We start from the raw sequence: 19,006 nt of genomic DNA on the forward strand, positions 1-19,006 counted from the left end.
CCCGTTGTTTGTAAACAATGTAAACAACAATTACAATGGATATTCATTGCAGCTCGACAATGTGTCTGGTCTTATCTTGATCTAATATATATTTGAAATGTCTGTGATAATTTTTTCGCAAACAGAGTTGAAAGGCTGACAACATATTTAATTTATTGTGATTTAGAACGCTCACTTTGGCATCATAAAATATAAGTAATTGCGAAAAACTTTAATGTTGTCCTCATAATATATAGAAAAACATTCGTTCACGTTAAATATATAGGATTATTCTTGTTCTGCTCAGATGATGAGGGATCACGGGAAGGCTGAAATATTTTTTATTTACATCCTGAATTCACCTATTAAGAAATTCAGCATGACACAATCCAAAGTTTTCGAAAATGTGCGAAAATTGCTCATTCAGTACAGAAACACAAATTTTCGCGAAAAAAAAACGTTTTGATTATACGTTGATTTCTTTCAAAAAATTAGGAACAAGTTTGAAAACTGTTCGCAAATAAAAGTAGTTTGACATAAAATTTCATAAATAATACGATGTCTCAAATATATGGTGTTTTTGCTCAATCTATAAAGTTATTATTATGGAAAATTGTTGCAAGCAACTATAAACGTTATCAACCTAAAACAGTTGGTAAATCATTTTGTTTATATATTATGACTTTTATGTTGTGACAAGTGATTGAATCACGGAACCTCTTGACCCAAGCTTTTCAATTTTGTCAGTAAATTTAATCAGACTAAGAGCAAAATAATTTGAATATACCGTTTTTGTATCCAATGAAGCAGACACACTTTTGCAAGGAAGCTGACTCTTCTCAAAGCAAAGCATATTGTACTGTGGAAGAAGCCAGTTAAAGCCTTCTAATAAAAATGTTTCATATGTTATGTCCATAAGCAAATAAAAATAGACAAATAATCAAGAAAATCCTGCAGTAGAAGTAGAGGAAATATAAAGTATCTTCTCTTATTTTAAAAAGCCGTCACCTTCGTCAATCATTTGATTTATTGCCGAATGTGTTTTGTCAGTCGCCAGTCTTTCGCAAAAACATTATAAGGGTCAGAAAAATTGTTTCACTAAAAACTAGAAATATTAGAATGAGCAGAACTTTGAGCATAACCTAAAAATTTTAAAACATATTTGAGTCTTTCCCATTAAAGCCCCACATGATATTATAACCTCCCTTGATGAGGTTATGGTATATCTACCAGGATTGAGGTCTATAGGTTGGTTGTTCGACCACTAAGTTGGAGAGGGGGTTGGGGGTGCTATAAATGAAAAATCCAAATTTAATAATTTAATTATACGTTGATTTCTTTCCAAAAATTATGAACTAGTTTGAAAACTATTTGCAACTTAAATTAGTTTGATGTAAACTTTCATAAATAATACGATGTCTCAAATATATGGTGTTTTTGCCCAATCTATGAAGTTATAGTATTATGGAAAATTGTTGCAAGCAACTCTAAACGTTATCAACCTAAAATAGTTTGTAAATCATTTTTTTATATATTATGACTTTTATGTTGTGACAAGTGATTGAATCACGAACCTCTTGACACAAACTTTTCAATTTTGTCAGTAAATTTAATCAGACTAAGAGAAAAATATTTTGAATATACCGTTTTTGTATCCAATGAAGGAGACACACTTTTGCAAGGAAGCTGACACTTCTCAAAGAAAAGCATAGTGTTTTGTGAAAGAAGCCAATTAAAGCCTTCTAATAAAAAAAGGTTTCATATGTTATTTTCATAAGCAAACGAAAATAGACAAATAATCAAGAAATTCCTGCAGTAGAAGTAGAGGAAATATAAAGTACCTTCTCTTATATTTAAAAGCCGTCACCTTCGTCAATCATTTGATTTATTGCAGAATAGAATGTGTTTTGTCAGTCACCAGTCTTTCACAAAAAAAATATAAGGGTCAGAATAATAGTTTCACTATAATCTAGAATTATTAGAATGAGCAGAACTTTGAGTATATCGTAAAAACTTTAAAACAAATTTGGGTCTTTCCCATTAAAGCCTCCCCATGATATTATAACCTACCTATGAGATTATGATGTATCTACCAGGATTGGGGTCTATAGGTTGGTTGTGTCACCACTAAGCTGGAGGGGCGGGGGTTGGGGGTGCTATAAAGGAAAAAACCAAATTTTTGAGTGTTGGTTTTGGCTAATCAGTCGACAACTTTCTTTATTGTGATTGCCTGGGGGATTTCTTTACAATCAGTGCTGCTTAGCACTGATTCAACTTTTTAGAGTTTCTAATTATCTGAATTATTTCCTCACAGTCTACCTGAAAACACGGCAGGAGAGCGAATTCTAACAAATTTGCACACGAAAAATTAAAGATCAACGCCTCTGTTTATATATATGTTCGTAATCACAGTTGTAAACTACAATTATGGCTGTGGACTTTGAGAGGATTAAAGATTTCAGCAGCGGGAAAGCGTATGTATAATTGAGAGGATTGAAAAGTGCAATTTTATTACATTTGTTTGCATCAATAACTACAGCGAGCAAAGTGACAAAATTTTGCAAGTGTGGCTCACAAAATTGTAATTGTTGTTCACAACCACCCCTCGCCGTAAAGCAATTATCAAGCTGTGTACAACAATGTTGTCAATTAGACTGTAATGAAATCAAAATACCATTAGCCTCCAATCAATAAAGCTATAATATTTTTTTCCGTTTGTGCCCACCAGCTTAAGGAGTGCATTTTTGTTGCATCCCAGACGCCCATGCCATATTTTTGAATAGTAATTGCTATGTGAAGAGACGTGCTCTGTAACTGGAATGTGCATAATTTACAGAACGAACAAATGGAAAAGATCCGAGCTTTGACACCAATGAAATTTTCAAAAACAAATTCAGATTCCAACATACACTTTTGCCGCAAAATTTACGTTTTGAAGCTTCAGTGACCAACAGTTTTACCTATAGTTTTTTTCTAGAATCTATTTGTTCAATATCTACGATAAATTTCATGGGTGAAAGCTAATTTGCATTATTTCTTTTAGTCTACAAATAGTAACCTTTAGTAAAACAAGCGGTTTTCTTGCATTTCCCCTAAATTTTTATCGAATAGCAACGACGAATGATAGTGAAAAAATTAATCTAGACTTATGTTTGTCACAAAACAAAATTGTATTCGAAAGGTTGCATTTAATAAACGTAATTTTTTCCAAAAGTTCCGGTGAGATTTCAACTTATGAACTGATGATATTAGAGGATAGTTAAATTTCGTTTCAGTTATTTTTCTTAATAAACCACAATCCTTTGCTAAAACAAATCTATTATACAAAAAATTATTACAAAATTGTTTTAGTATTGACGATAATCAACAATTTACTTTCGCTGGAGTCCGAAATCAGCTTGTTTCGCTTCTTAAAAACTTTACAGCCAAGTTACCAACAAAACTTAATTCTTATTTCTTTGTTCTGTAATAATTTTACTTAAGGTTCCAGTTGAAGACGCAATAATGAAATTAAAGCCAGCAAAATTATCAATTGGATGTTTCAAAGTAACCCATTCTAATAATTAATTATATCATGTAATATTAGATCATACACTCAATATCATAGCTAATAGCGTTGATAACTTACATGCAAAGAAATGTGCCGTAGAATCTTTTTTATTAAAAGAAAAATTGATGGTATCTTTCCAGCATGCTGACATATATATTGATATTCTTTCTTGATATTTTCTTTGGTAAAAAACGTATATACGTTAGCCTCATTATTATTCTTCTTAACCATTGCTGAAAATTCGCCTAAAGGAAAACAAGAGCTCTTAATTAAGTTGATTTTCTATTTCAAGTATTTGTTGCTGCTACGGTTCAAAGATTGTTTGAAAACTATTTGCAACAACAGGAAATTTTAAAGAAAAAAAATTTAACGGTGTGTTTAGAAATAAGCTGAACAACCAATTTCGATCTATCAGAAACGACTTCATTAGATCTGTCATTACTTTTATCCCTTTTTCTGATGCTGCCTATTTTAATCAAACAATTCGTTTTGAAAATTTCGTTGACGCTCTTATTTGCTAATTGGTTCAACATGAAACGCATTGAACAATTACAAAGCTGCAGCTTAGCAAAATTAGTTTTTATTTTGATTGAAATTCTCTCAAAACTTACAACCTACAAGTTGTTTTATACAAGGTACTGCGTTTGCTAATTATCGAAGTTCGATTTTATAATTGATATTTAAGAATTCAATTATTGTGGTAAGTTTTATTGACGATTTGGAGCATTTTTTAGCAGTGAAGCATCACGGCGAAACGAAAATAGATTTTTCCTGGTAAAATTTTGACAAACTTTTTGGTAAGAATGAGCACCAAGATACATACAACTTCCCTATTCCCTCTCCGACAATTATAATGCAAGATCTTGCAAGATTCGTGCCTCAAAAGTTATCTAAAATCTTTGCAATTGTATCAAGAAATTGTGCATTTTACATCAATTTTATCAACCCATATGCCAAGGTTTATCATAAAATCTCACCTTAACAAAAGGTTTATAGACAATCCTAAGTGTTTAGCTGCCCAGTATGAGATCCTCGACACAAGACAGGTATTGGCCAGACGGATCGACCAGACCGAAAACTGGGTGTTGACCAGACGAACCAGACTTTGGTCTGGCTTGGCCAGACTAAACCGACTTTCGTCAATGGTTGCCATCAGTCTGAAAAGACTATTCTCTAGACTTTTGGCCAAACCATGGACCAAATCTTTCATCAGACCAAACAGACCTTAGGCCAGACCATTGTCCAGACAATTGGCCAGAAACAACAGACCCTAGGCCAGATCACTGGCCAGGCCCAGTTATAAACATGAAGAAGCATATCCAATATAACATGTTTGTTATAATTTTTTCGTTTAACAGTTTTGAACTATGCGTGAAAATGAGAATTAAAACAAAAAAATAGTGAAAATAACGTCGACATTTGCAAATTTAGAACTAATTTCTGGTTGCCAATGATCGGTTGTTATTGCAAAAAACAGTCAAAGCAGTACACATTTATACAATTTAAAGAAGGCCGGTTCTTTTTGCAAAAACATCTGGTTGTTGGATATGGGTATTGCCCAGACCAAACAAAAACCTGAGTTGGGTATTGAGCAGATCAAACAGATTTTTAAAAAAGTCGTTATTGTCGACAACGAACGGACCGAAATCAGAGCACTGGAAAGATCGAACAGACCAAAATGCGGGTATGAACTAGACCTAATGTACCATTGTTTGTATTGGCCAAACCTAACAAACCTAAAAATTTGGTGTTGGCCAGAAAGCAAATGCATCAAAAGTTTTTCCAGACCATTGAGTTGGGTCGAACCGGACCCCTTGCCGCAATCCAAATTGGTCTGGCCAAAACATGTCTTCAGTCGCGGACTACATCCTGGATGAAATGCAATAAGGCCTTTGAGTGTGATAAGCACGCGATGCAGTCAATGTTTCTCAACATTTGCTCACTTTCATAATACTTAAATTTAATATAATGATACATTTATGCAGTTCGAATTCAAAAAAGTTAACACGAATTGATTTATTGCAATAATATATTAGAATATCTTTACCATATTTTTGAAGTTCGTAAAATTTTTTTACGATCTGTTTGTTTCAACTTACTATTTTACTGGATCACAACGTTCATGTACCATGGATTTTTTGGCTGACTTTTAAAGCCTACTTTGGTCGAAAGATATTTTTGCGGAGACATACACAAGTTTTTTTTTTGTTTTTCAAACTTGCAAAATGAAACCCTTGGTTGAAAAAACAATTTCAATTTTTAATTTCTCGAGAAAAAGAATGAGGCTCAAAATTTTCAGATTTTAAAAACTCTTGAATTTGCACTATCAGAACGCTTGAAGTTATTTGAATTGATCTTAAAATTGTTTTCTATCAGTCTTTTTAATAGCTGCGCTAGCTATTGATAAGCGGGCCTAGCTTTTATTAAGCTACTCGCGGTGTTTTGCAAATCAAAAAATTTGAATTGCTTTGGGCGATGTCAATTTATTTCTTGAGATTTTTGGTTACAAGATGGACAATTTATCAAGACTATATGGCCTAAAAGCAAAAATGAGCACAATTACCGAGTCAACCACTACTCGGGGAGTGAGACAAGTTTTGCTTCATGCGTTGCCCTGAATAAATAACTTTTTGACTTTGAATGTTTTTTGACAGATTGGTGCATACAACTAACCTTTTTCGTCTATTTAGTCTGATTTCAAAAAACTTGCTATTTTCATAGCTGATACTTACGCATGAAATTAATGATATTTGTTTTCTGAAAAATGCTTTCTGATTTTTGTCTGAGTTTTATTCTGTTTCTTATGTCTTTTCGGATAAAATTAGGTTATACCATAAATTGAATTCATTTTACCAAATTTATATCCGACAAAACGTCAGAATTTAATTACTTTTGTGATTATCAAAAACGGTCATATACTAATCGTCTGCGAAACAATTAGTATCCAGAGAGAAAAAAAAATATTTTCAGTTATAAACATAAGTATTCAAAGAATTGAAACTATGCACTTTTCGAGCACCTGTATATCTTCTAAGATGATTTTTTTCCATATAAATTTGGTCATTTTTTTTAAAATTGTGGCCAATTGCTCTTTTTGTTGTGTCTTCATTGGTTGATTTCATTCATTCGGTGACTTTTTATTCAAGTGAGTTCAATGATGAATAATATTCACTTTTTACTGATGATCATTTCATTTTATCTATTCATTAGAAATGTTTAGTTACTTACTAAATTGTTTTTGATGTCATTTTTGTTAACCAAAATTGATTTGACTTTTTATCTTACTTCTCAAGTTTTTTCTGCTAATGCGTCGTTGTCTGTAAAAATTGACGAATGTTGTTGGTATGGAAATTCTAAGGGCGTGTGTTCGAACAATCGGATAACGTACTGTTCTGATGCGAAGGCTTTGTCATCGCCAGCTGGGAAAATTGTAATGGATTTCTTTTGCAAATATCTTTCTGGTTCTGTTGTTTGAGCATGCAATTGCGCATGCCTCATTGCCTAAGAAAACAAAAACTTTTGGTTGTCCAAAACTTGTGAATTAAACTTTTTTAAAACTCTTTTTTTTGTCCTACGATGTTTTCTTTTTACACTTCAAATCAGTTTTTGATCGTTCGTTTGTGCATTTTTAAGTTTGAATTGTATGTGTCAGGTTATTTCTTCATCTCAATTTCTCATTAGCACGCTTTAATTAATGAAACTGGGAGAAATTGAGGAGGTTTTGGTCTAAATGGAAGTTTTTTGAGAGCACCCTCATAGCTTATTAGTCTGAAACAATAAAAGACATCGAATATAGAAAAGAAACGATCATTTTTTCTCTTTTCTAGGTCTCAATCTTTTCACTGCTAATTTGAGGTCAAAGATCCACCAACCTTCAGCATTTGTTTCTTGACTATCTGATAGCTATCTCTGTATTTTGAAGTTCTTTCAAAACTGAAAAGACTTCGGATACTTTTGTGTGTTGAAATTGAGTTTCTTATTTTAGTAAATAGTTTTTTCCCTTTACAAAATGTCCAATTTTATGTTGGAACACTTCCTGTGTGAAGCATAGTTGGTGCCATTTACCCTTGTTCTGCAAATTTTCTTTCATACTATTCAATCATTCTTGCACAACAATCATTCTTAGCAAGATTTAAAATTAAAATTGCAAAATAAACTTCTGGCCTAGACTAGTGACTGTTTACATTTACTCAATTAGTAGATTTCACACATTTACCGGTTTAATGTATAAAATTTGCTTTTCTTTATTCATAATTGGTTTCATTTGTTTGCCTTTTTCTGATACAACAATTAATCTTCTCTAATGTTTCAGTTCAACCAAAAAAAATTCTGTCAGGCAAAATAGTTCAATTTTTTGAATTTATTTTCACATAACCAGCAGAAAATTTGGAAATTAGGGTAGTTTTAGAAGTTTTTCAAAATTTACAAAAAATTTTTGAATAAATTTATTTCAATAACTGAAATTTCTCAGATAAACCGTTTTTTGCTAAGATCAAAGATATCATCAAAGCTGTACGTAGTGCTTATTATCATTAAAATGTGTTCCAAATATGTTGCCTAGGAAGGGCACGGCTACGCACATCAAAATCATGTTTAGAGTTTGAAAAATGGGTATTAAAAACTGCATTAATAGCACCAGATGTTTTGCGCTCCTAAATAGTTTTTTTGTTTACAATTTTCGAAAATAGCGAAATAGTATATTTTCTTTTTAGTGAACAGATCTCAGCTGGAAGATGTCAGAATTGAATTTTATTTTAAAAAACATTTTGAAGAATTCTTTACAGAAAGCAGTTAATACCAGAAAAGAGCAATGGTTTAATTAAAAATATCAGGGTTTAATAACGGAAAAAAGTTACTTTCCTATGTTAAGTAATAAAGAACGTGCAAAATGCTAAGGTTAGATGATATTTACCCAATTCCGAAATACCAAACAATGCGGAATGCCAATTTTATTTTCTTTGATACCTTTAATGCATAATTATGAGTCTGTTTCTAATAACTTAAGGACCCAAAACATAGGGGTAGCAATTTGGTAATTGCTACTCGGATAGATGCTGTTTTTCCATACCCTGGTCATCTAAGTTATAAGACAGTAGAGTGGATTACATAGAGAAAGGGGGATCCGGGGTGACAGAATTTATAACGTAGAAATTCTAGAACATTTTAAGGTGACTTTAACCAAACAAACCCCCGTGAGGCGTCCCACCATCTCTTCCAGGATTAGGATCGAATGATGGCAGAGGAATCGGCACTCAATGGCGTGTCATTTCCATCTGAAGGTGGAACTCCTGACATCGCCACAATTACAGATCCGCCCGAGGAGTCTTCAGACAAGAGCATGATCGAAGTGGTTCTCTGGTCTGTTCTCTACATCTCTGTGGTTCTGGCTGGACTTTTTGGAAACGTCATCGGTGAGTTGATATTTTTTTAAATAATTTTTTCACGTTTCGAATAGGAGTAATGAAATCTGACTACATAATCAGCTGAAGCATATCTGTCCCAAGTTTAGTTCGAAGTATGACTGTTTTCGAAGGCTAGGCATTAACATTAGCAGTAATCCATTTGTTTGTAATATTCAGTTAATAATTATAACAGTTAATAATTAGTTTAGAAAACTTTGGTAATATTCAGTGCAAGATTATTTTGTGAAGTCTATGACAGTCCCCATAACAGTCCATCCTCTACCCAATCTACTCGTACCCCATTCATTTAACCTAACACTCTTCACATACCCCCCCCCCCACATACGTCCTCTAATTCTCTGTCATCTCTTCCACCTGCTGACCTAATTTTATTATAAATTTCATTGTTAATATTGGCAAGTGAGAAAACCTTGTCTGCATCTTAGACAACGGATTTTTTTAAAACAAGTAAATTGAAAATATAACCCGGGGGTTAAATATTACAAGTTTAAAATTATATATACAAAATTAGTACAATGTTAAAAATCAAAATTAGTGTTTCCATAGCAAAGTTTGATTTTTTTGGTTTTTTTTCATTTTTTTGGAATCCGTTTGAGAATGGAGATCTGTGGACAGATAAGGCAAAAACCTATCACAAGTTAATTTACTTTCAACACTTGAAAATATCAAACAGTATCATACAATTGGACACATATGGCAAATTGAGTTAAAAAGGTTTGATGCAAAACTGGACCGACTGTTTTTGTGCTCCAAGGGTCCAATATTTGTTATCATTTCAAAAATCAAGATAAGATAAAAGATGAAGCGAATATTTTCAATCCACACCCAAGATCTGTATCAATGGTTCAGAAAATCAAGAAAGTGAGGTGAGGCTGATATACACTATGGTGCCAAAAAACTACGTACAGCACTATTTGCTCAAAGCGTTTAAGGCGTGAAGAAAGGCATGTGTTCGCTTTAAAAAATATGATTAGGCTACTTCGTTCTTTTACTGTCTTTTAAGCTGTTGCGATATCGAATGTACAATTTTTGTGGTCAGAAAACAAAAACAGCTCACGTTAAATATTATGATCTAATGCACACTAATACGCTCAAAAAGCGCCAGTTTTCACGGCAATTTGAAAATTTTAGAAGAAAACCCTATTGTTCAACAAGAAGATGCTCGTTTGCATAAATCAACATAAATCAAAAGTTTTCACCATTTTTCCTAAAGAAACGAACAATATGTACTGGAATAGCTAGCAAATATTCCCAATCTGAATCCCATCGAACATTTTTGGGCATTTGTGAAGCAACAACTACGAAAACAGACAATTCTTTGGGAGAAATATAGACAAAGAAGTTTTAGAAGTTTGATATAGATTTCTTCGATAATTTGTCTGAAAGCTTTACAAACAGCAATTTGCTAGAAATTAAAATAGCAATTAATTCATTTCTGCGTAATTACTTGTTACTAAAAATTTGAATGGAACTCAAAATATTGTATAATTTGATGTTTGTGACGCATTTTAAAAATTGTTTTGGTGTAGGTAGCTTTTTGGTACCATAGTGTATAAACTGTGAGATTTGGTACCATAGTGTATAAACAGTAGATTTTTGAGACACAACAATCGTTTTTATCATTTTCCAATGCATAGCAACAATTTTTTTCATCTTTTACTTTCATTTATACTCGTCAACATTGATGATCTTGTCAGACTTCTGCAACAATTATTTTCCAACAATGGCCACAGGTCAAGCCTGACTGGGACTTTGCGACTGTGCGTTGAATAAAGAACCGTCCTTTTTCAACGCAATAGTCGCTTGACCTGTGGCAATTATTGGAAAATAATTGTTGCAGAAATCTGACAAGATCATCAATGTTGACGAGTATAATTGATAGTAATAGATGAAAAAAAATGTTGTTATACATTGGAAAAAGATAAAAACGATTGTTGTGTCTCAAAAATCTCACTGTTTATACACTATGGTACCAAAACTCACAGTTTATACATTATGGTACCAAAAAGCTACGTACAACAAAATGCGCCACAAACATCAAATAATACAATGTTTTGAGTTCCATTCAGATTTCCTTTGAAGAGAAAAGGAAATTCTACAACTTTAACCCGCATAGTTTTAAGAACTTGAAACTATTTAAAGTTGAAATTTTAGTTCAAAAAGACAGTTTTTTGTTCTAAGCTTATTCATTGTTGAAGCACAGTTTCGTCTTACACATGTTGTGAAAATCCGATTGGTGAGGGGAAAAACAAATATAATTATCAGACGCCTGATTAGGATGTGAAAGATGGGCTTTTCAGTTGTAAACCTCACAATTAAAGAGACGATTTTTTCTGGTTTTTGGCTGCTTTGGTTGGATGTGACATTCTGAGAGATCATTTCAGCAATTTTTTTTTGTAAATCTTGTTGCTAACAATTGGTTTATAAAGCTCAAATGGATGCAAAAACTCTAAATCTAAGGTGCAATAATAATTTTGCTACACTTCCTCTCTGGAGATAGTTGGTTGCTATCAATTTCATTATAAATTGCGGTCTTAAAAGATCAGAAAGCTCGCGTTTTCAAAAATTTTTTATTACTATTTTGTACAATTTAGTCGAAATTTGAAGTATAAAAAACTATTAAATTAACCAACTTGATTTCGCAGGACAGTCAACTACACGGAACAATTAAGAAAACAAATCAATGAGTCTGAATCGCTATTCATATTCGACATCAGTTGCGTCTGATTTCTTTCAGGTCTTTGCTTTGGTAAGGAGAAAATATAGACCTGCTTGAACCTTCATAAGTCTCATAGTTGCATTTGAAATTTTCGAAAATTTCAGAAGGCGAAACTTGTGTCTTTATCAAGTGGACAGCTGGGTTCTTCGGTAAAGTCTGAGCTGTAGAAATTTATTCTAAAATGATTGCACGGTAAAAAAATATTGAATTTGACTGTGAAAACAAGTCATCTGAGGAAGAGTTCAACCAGATTTCTCCAATTACCAATCACATAAAGCAGTACTTTTCTAAATATCAGCGTATCCCCAATTTTGTCACTATTTATTTTCATGCATAATATTATCACTTAAAGAAATATAAAATCTATATTCAGGCCATCTTTATCAGGCCATCTGTATCTTGATCTAGACTTGACTAACATCGTGGGTTGCTAATTTACTCCTTTTCGTTGAATAACGTCATTGCCTTAACAATTTTCTATCTAACCATCCCACTTGATAATTCATTTGGTTCAAATCCCAACATAGCCAGATTTTATTAACAGGATTACTACTTTGAATTAAAAGTTTAATCTGAGCTCTGAGGAAACAGGAACTTCGTCGCTTCACTTCATAAAGATCCAAAGCCAGATTAATGCGATTAAAAATTAACCTGGCCTAAAAGGGCCCGCGGCGAGCTTCAATCAGGAATATCTTTGCATCTGTAAACAAGAAAACCCTGGAAAAAATTATAGAAATGCATATATTAACTTATATAACTTATAAAGGACTTGGGCATTTCAGCGCTGAATCAGTATTTTCAAAAACTAAAAACCGAATTCAGTTCTGAAACAATCACATCAGATGAGCAGTTTATTTTTATTATTGTAATGTTGAAGTCATTAAAATCGCACAAGCTAAATTTATCCTGCTAAGTCTGAAAAGTACGCAAACGCCCAGACAAAGACTGAGCAACAAAAAGTCGCATACTTTTGGAGCCTATAACTGATAATTACTATACTATTAAACAAGCTCTTTAAATCTAAGCTAGCTTGCAGGTAATTACCATAAAGCCCATATAGCTGAGTGATTACGATTGCTATGCAAGTTGAATGTTAGAAGTACACACAAAAAGGTTCATATCTTATATAAAATCAACTAATGAGGCGAGAGTTGTACTGGGCATATTATTTTTTATGTAGTTAATTTTACTCGAAAATGAACACTAACCAGAACAGCCAGAACAGTAAACTACCCTGCCAGAACAGACTACTGAAAAAGTAGAATGTTTTAGTCTTATTCAAAGGCTGACTTTCTCTGACACTGACCTCCTGGTAATTGTGGCACATTTAACCAATGATGCAGCAGCAAACCAAACTTAATAAATTATCATGCGATTAAATTTATAAATGTAAAACAAAACTTCTTGATAGACAAAACTTGTTGAAAACCAAATAACCTAGGATAAAGTCATTTTTGTCAGCTTCGTTAGGACCAACTTAAACTTTGGGTTTTTAATTTGAAGAATTTATAGCCATAGCAATTAATTGATTACTGAAAAATTACAATAGATTTCTTTAAAAATCTTTTTCATTTCCTTTAAAATTTTCCCAATGTCTCATTTTCCCCCAAAAAACATACTAATTGATTTTTGCAGTGCCAAACAAACGTGCGAAAAAAGCTTGTTAAACTCTCAACTTTTTTTGACCCAGTGCACTCAATTAGAAGGCATCGAATTTAACGTTGATGTATCTTGCTAGACTCAAAATAAAAGCATGATAAGCATGAAAAAACTTGTTTTTGCTAGACAAAATTTTAGTGCCTTACCAAGGGCATGTTGAACTATCGCATGTAAATTCTGGACATTGTTTGATATGGTTTTGATAAAAATCAATTATTTATCAAATTTTTTTTATTTGCGTGCGACTTGAAGTTTTATCTAATTCTAAATATTTCTTGTTAAATTTTCATACAAATCTTTTTACAAAACTTAAAAATTCGTTTCAAAGGGATTATGGTACCTTTTACTTTTTATTCGTTTAATTCCTTCTATTTACATTCTTAACTGAACTTTTTCATTTAATGGTTTGGATAGCATATGAATTACATAAAGTTTACACTATTGTTGTTAAAAAATCGCTTTTATGCCACGTCTTTACCTGTGATTCAAAACCGAAATTAGAGAGCGCCGTAAAAACTCAAAGCATCAAAATTTACAATAAGTTATAAGTTTTTGGATTACTGATTGCTTTGGCAATTTTTTCTGATTCTCTGAAAAATTTCTTCTGTCAATCGGTTTTCTTTTGTAATACCATGTTTTTAAAACAATTGAGGACAAATTTTAATTAAACGAAATCAGTCAAATTGGAAGAGTATTTTGTTTTGATTGTTGTAAAATATGCAAATGTCAGCGTGAACCCATAAAAGTTAAACATTATTATAATCGAAATCTGATAGAGGAGAGATTCCGGGAGGGGGGGGGGGGGGGGTAGAGGTGGAGAGTTTTATTCACAGATATAGAAGTCTTGATCAAAAGACTATCTTCATCATAAAGAGTATAGATAATTATAGATACACATTTATTAAAATCCCCCACTGATTCATAGTGAAGCAGAGATGCAAACCATGATTTGGATTAGGAACAATAAAAACAAAAATTATATTGCACATTATACATTGACAAAATAGCAGAGCAGGCAGGACCAAGTTGATTTAGGCCTAAATTGAGTTTCTAAACTTCAAAGGAAATTTTGAAAAATCATAATATAATCACGCGATTAATCACATAACGGTATCTATTTTTATGTTCGTCGTAAAATGGTAATGAGGCATTGCATGATCTATCGATGAAGCTCACCAAATTTACAGGTTAGGTATTTTGCAAATTGTTAATACAATTTGTTAATGTATTTTGCAAGAAAATTACTTTTTCAAAACTTTACGCATCATTTTATCCACGAGGAAACCATAAATTGAAAAACTCTCTTCTGATATTCAAGGGTTGAGTCACTGTTTCAAGAGTTTATCAATGATCCATTTTGTATCTCTCTTGAAAAGATGTCAATTGGCTAAAATTGATTCAACAAAAGATCTAGGGTAGATGTCACAGACACCAAATAAATGCCAGTATTGGCACAAAAATACATTAAGACCGCTACCTCATATGTCTAGTGATATATGTTACTGGACAGATGAGGTAGCAGTCTTAATGTAATTTTTGTGCCAATACTCGCAATTATTTGGTGTCTGTGACATCTACACTAGATCTTTTGTTGAAGCAATTTTAGCCAATTGACATCTTTTCAAGAGAGATACAAGTGGACCATTGATAAACTCTTGAAACAGTGACTCAATCCTTGAAAACCAGAAGAATTTTTTTCAATTTATAGTTTCCTCGTTGACAAGCTGATGCGTAAATTTAGAAAAGTAGCATTCTTGGTTTTTTCACGTGATAACATTGCATGAGAATGATAGTATTTTGAAAAAAATTATCAAAACCTTGTGTACATTCTCTAGAATTTTTCGAATGTTTTAACCAATTCTGACGAAAAGAAACAAAGTTTGAGATGTTTTAAGTTTTGAAAAAAAAGGTATTTTTAGAGCTACTCAGAAGAAGAAAAAGAGAAAAGCGGTAATGTCAACCGCACATTTTTCAATTTAAATTTGAAAAATACCTGCAAATTCCTTTTCTGCCTCTTTTTCACCACAAATAGCAATTTTTAAATGGAACTTAGTAGTGAAATTTAACGCTGGCAACTGGTTATAACTTGATCATTACAATGAAAACAAACAAAAAAAAGATTTGTAAAATAAGTTCTTTTTAGATAAAGTTTATTAATTTTTCTCTAACTGTTCTCTGGAAAACACTTCTAGCAAAAAAAAGTTCAAGAAACTCTAAAAAATGCCGTTGAGAGTAGTGAATCCCATGGTCGAGAACAGATGGTTACGTTGTAAGTATATGTCAGGTCTGGGCGGATTCCTACAAGACGACCTGTCTTCTGAGCGAAATATCGAGCGGACTCCTACATTATAACCTTTTTTCTGCACATCCTACCACATAACCATTTCTTTCTGCCAGATTCATACGAGATACATTTTTTTTCAAGTGCTTCTTACTGCAAAAAAATGCACGCAAACCGTCCTAGAATCCCAAGGAGTTAAAAAAAATTTAAAGCGCTGCAATATTTGAATTTAAACATAATTTGAGCATGGACAAAAAACAAGAAAAAGCGTCAGAAAACATCCGTCAGATAAAATACTGTTCCAACAGATTCTGTCAAAGAACAGAGTTTTCTGGCAAAATGCATCTTGACCAATTTTATGCCAGATTGTTGAAGATTTTCTGCCTTTTTTCTGCTAGCATCCGCAGGACTCTTACAAAATAACCATCTCGTCCAGGTTGCATTTTGTTTACTTTCAAAATATTTTCCCATATTGTCACATATGTCCCACTCTTCAAGTCTAAATTTTAAAGGAGTTACATCGAGCTGAGATTTTCTCTTTTATGAAAGTGTTTTTGGCATACTTTTTTGTTTATTCAGTTTTATACCAAATTGTGGTAATATTAATGCTCTATTTGCTATTTTTTTGTTAGATTATTACTGTTAGTTAAATACTATTATTTTTTCTTAATTAGATGGATAACTTTTCTTAATAAATAATTACAAAATTACCTACTTATATCTGTTAGGATATTTTAAATTAATTGAATTTAATTAAAATATCCTAACAGATATAATTTAACAGCTTTTACGCTTGATTAAAATGGATGGTAACTGTATGTATAGACGCACATAACCGATCCTCCTTGTTGGTGGCCTATGTATTATATAACAACCGTTTTTAACAGGGGTACTTCTGTATTAAAGATTCTAAAATCACATCTTCAAATTAGCAACGACGAAATTAATTACGGAAATATTCCTGACTAAAATTTATCTCTCCCGTTCTTATCCCTCCGTCTGCGCCTCTTAGCCCAAATAGATGCGACAATGTTTTCTGTATGTCTCTGGACATTGCCGATATTTCAGTGCTTATTTCAATCTTATAATTCACTCCTGCTTTTTTGAGGGGGGGGGGGGGGGGGGAGTTTTTCTGGGGAGCAGTTTCACACTTTTAGTGTATGGCGTATTCCTCATCGAACCGGATAATTAAAAAAGTGGGTCGTAAAATATGATTCCAAGATAGTACATCTCACATCCAATTAAAATACTGTCAAAAACAAATGGAAAATGGCAAAATATCTTCATAAACCATATACTTTTTCCACAAAAAATGAATTGAACACAGCCCAATATTAAAATCTACCATGACAGCGCCATGTTCGTTTGTGATGCGTATTAATAATTCAGGCCCGTACAAAAAGACAACAAAAGCGTTCTCTGCCACTTTCGCATAATTTAGACCAGGTTATCATCGGTGGTGAAATTTAAATTACCCCTGAGTAAAATGAACAAAAATGGAGATTAAGACAAGCGAAATTAGTCCTGCTTTCTACACAAGCGCGTCTCTTCCTTTTTGAGAAAGGTGTTTCGGAAATTGTACTTGTGGGAACCGTTTTCCCTCTCAGTGATAAAACTGTGTCAATAATATTGAAGGAAAAATAAATTGCGGGGCGATTAATTCTGAGGAAAACATATGTTTAGACGGGTCACACTTATGTCTATATATTGCTTGTAGCGATAGTGAATGTGGCGGATGTATCAAAATATAAACATTTCATGGTTGTCTTGCGAAATCGTACACTCAACAATACTTACATGTTTTAAGATGTATACTTTAACATAAGTGTGCTCGTGAATCGCGTTAAGCCGAAAAGAAAAAAAAGAAAAGTTTTTTGGGTAAGTTAACCCCATGTTCGAAGTTACTATGTTCTGAGTTACTCGGGCAATCAGATTTGTTGAGAATTCTATATTTTGCAACGTCTGTTTGTTGAGACATCGCCATTGCTTGTGTTTATTCTGTAATTTCAAACATTATTCGCGCATAATGTCTGAGAGGAAAAACATTTGGAAGGGCCTAATTTAAAGTCGAGACGAAAATAGTATTTATAAGTCGCAAAGCAATTTTCACAGTCATTAAACAGCAACAATGGAAAAAAACTGAGAAATGAGTACTTCTAATTTTGGAGAAAACAAAATTGCAAAATAACTTGAGGTTGGAACGTTTGTGGCGTTCAAATGAACTGAATTGGGTAATTAGCAGGATTGAATGAATTTTGGGAAAATTAAATGTGAAGGAAATACCCGGTTGTTACTTTGACAGTGCCATTTTCTAAGCGATATTAAAGTTATGTTGCGCGAATCTTTTAAATTAGATTGTTCATTCCTAAAACTTTTAAAAACTAAAGGCACCTTAAAGTATCCACTATTATTACCCGGGTCGAGGAATTCGTAAAAATTTATGTAAGAAATGCGCTGACAACCGCTGAAAAAAAAAATATTTTTCAGCGGGTAAATCTTACACATTAATCCGCTCAATCTGCTGAATTTTCAGCACCTTTCTTACATAATTTCAGCACTTTTCATCACATTAAGCGGATAATTATGTAAGATCTTACTGCTGAAAATATAATTTTTCAGCGGCTGTCAGCGCATTTCTTACATAATTTCCAGGACTTATGTTACACAATATCAGCACTTATCTTATGCATTTTCAACGGTTTCCTTGCACAAGTTGAAACTTTTTGGGTTGTTTGTCCTGCTGTACATTCAGAAGCAGCAACTGTGCAAGACTAAAAAGGGCAGTTCAACTTAAAAACAGTTGGATATCTGCCAAAAGATTTAAGAATTTTGTCAAACCTTAAGATAAAGCATTTATTGCAGCTGAGGTATAAAACAAATTACCCGATTGAATGAAACAAGGTAGCTTAAGTGTAATTATCTTCCTTCCGTTAGATATGATGAAAGTGTGACGCTTTTTACTCGGTATGTTTTTCAAAAAATTGAATTTTCATTTTAAAAAAAAACCACGCAGAGTTTTGATTGATTAGTGGCTCTTCAGAAGTGTAAAAGGTGAAGGAGCCTACATGCTGACTACGTTCTAAGCAATTGTGAGCAAAAGAATTGCACGTAAAATTATGTAAGAAAGGCGCTGAATCCGCTGAATTTAAAATTTTCACAAGTGCTGAAATTATGTAAGAAAAGCGATGAAACCGCTGAATTTAAAGTTTTCACAAGTGCTGAAATTATGTAAGAAAGTCGCTGAATCCGCTGAATTTAAAATTTTCACAAGTGCTGAAATTATGTAAGAATGATGTTGAATCAAATGCTGATTTTATGCAAGAAATGTGCTTAAAAAAATTTGTTTCAGCGGATTCAGCACCTTTTTTATCGATTTGCAGCGCAATCAGCACAAA

At 32.7% G+C, this 19,006-nt stretch overlaps 3 protein-coding genes across 3 annotated transcripts in view; 2 read left to right on the plus strand and 1 right to left on the minus strand.

Moving 5' to 3' along the window:
- The window catches only part of LOC142340611 (poly(A) RNA polymerase GLD2-like), a 303,984-nt gene that overhangs the window by 42,568 nt on the left and 242,410 nt on the right, over positions 1-19,006 (minus strand). The gene's annotated exons all lie outside the window — the stretch shown is intronic.
- Positions 1-19,006, plus strand: part of LOC142340612 (uncharacterized) — a 355,986-nt gene that overhangs the window by 20,318 nt on the left and 316,662 nt on the right. The window lies entirely within an intron of this gene.
- LOC142340606 (substance-P receptor-like) overlaps positions 3,894-19,006 on the plus strand; it is a 129,776-nt gene continuing 114,663 nt past the window's right edge. The window contains exons 1-2 of the mRNA XM_075391293.1: positions 3,894-4,229; positions 8,698-8,940. Coding sequence (XP_075247408.1) covers positions 8,760-8,940 — 181 coding nt within the window. The 5' untranslated portion in view covers positions 3,894-4,229; positions 8,698-8,759. The remainder of the gene's footprint in view (positions 4,230-8,697; positions 8,941-19,006) is intronic.

The sequence above is a fragment of the Convolutriloba macropyga genome, chromosome 6, assembly GCF_964194025.1.
Source record: "Convolutriloba macropyga chromosome 6, txConMacr16.3, whole genome shotgun sequence".
Classification (NCBI taxonomy): Eukaryota; Metazoa; Xenacoelomorpha; order Acoela; family Convolutidae; genus Convolutriloba; species Convolutriloba macropyga.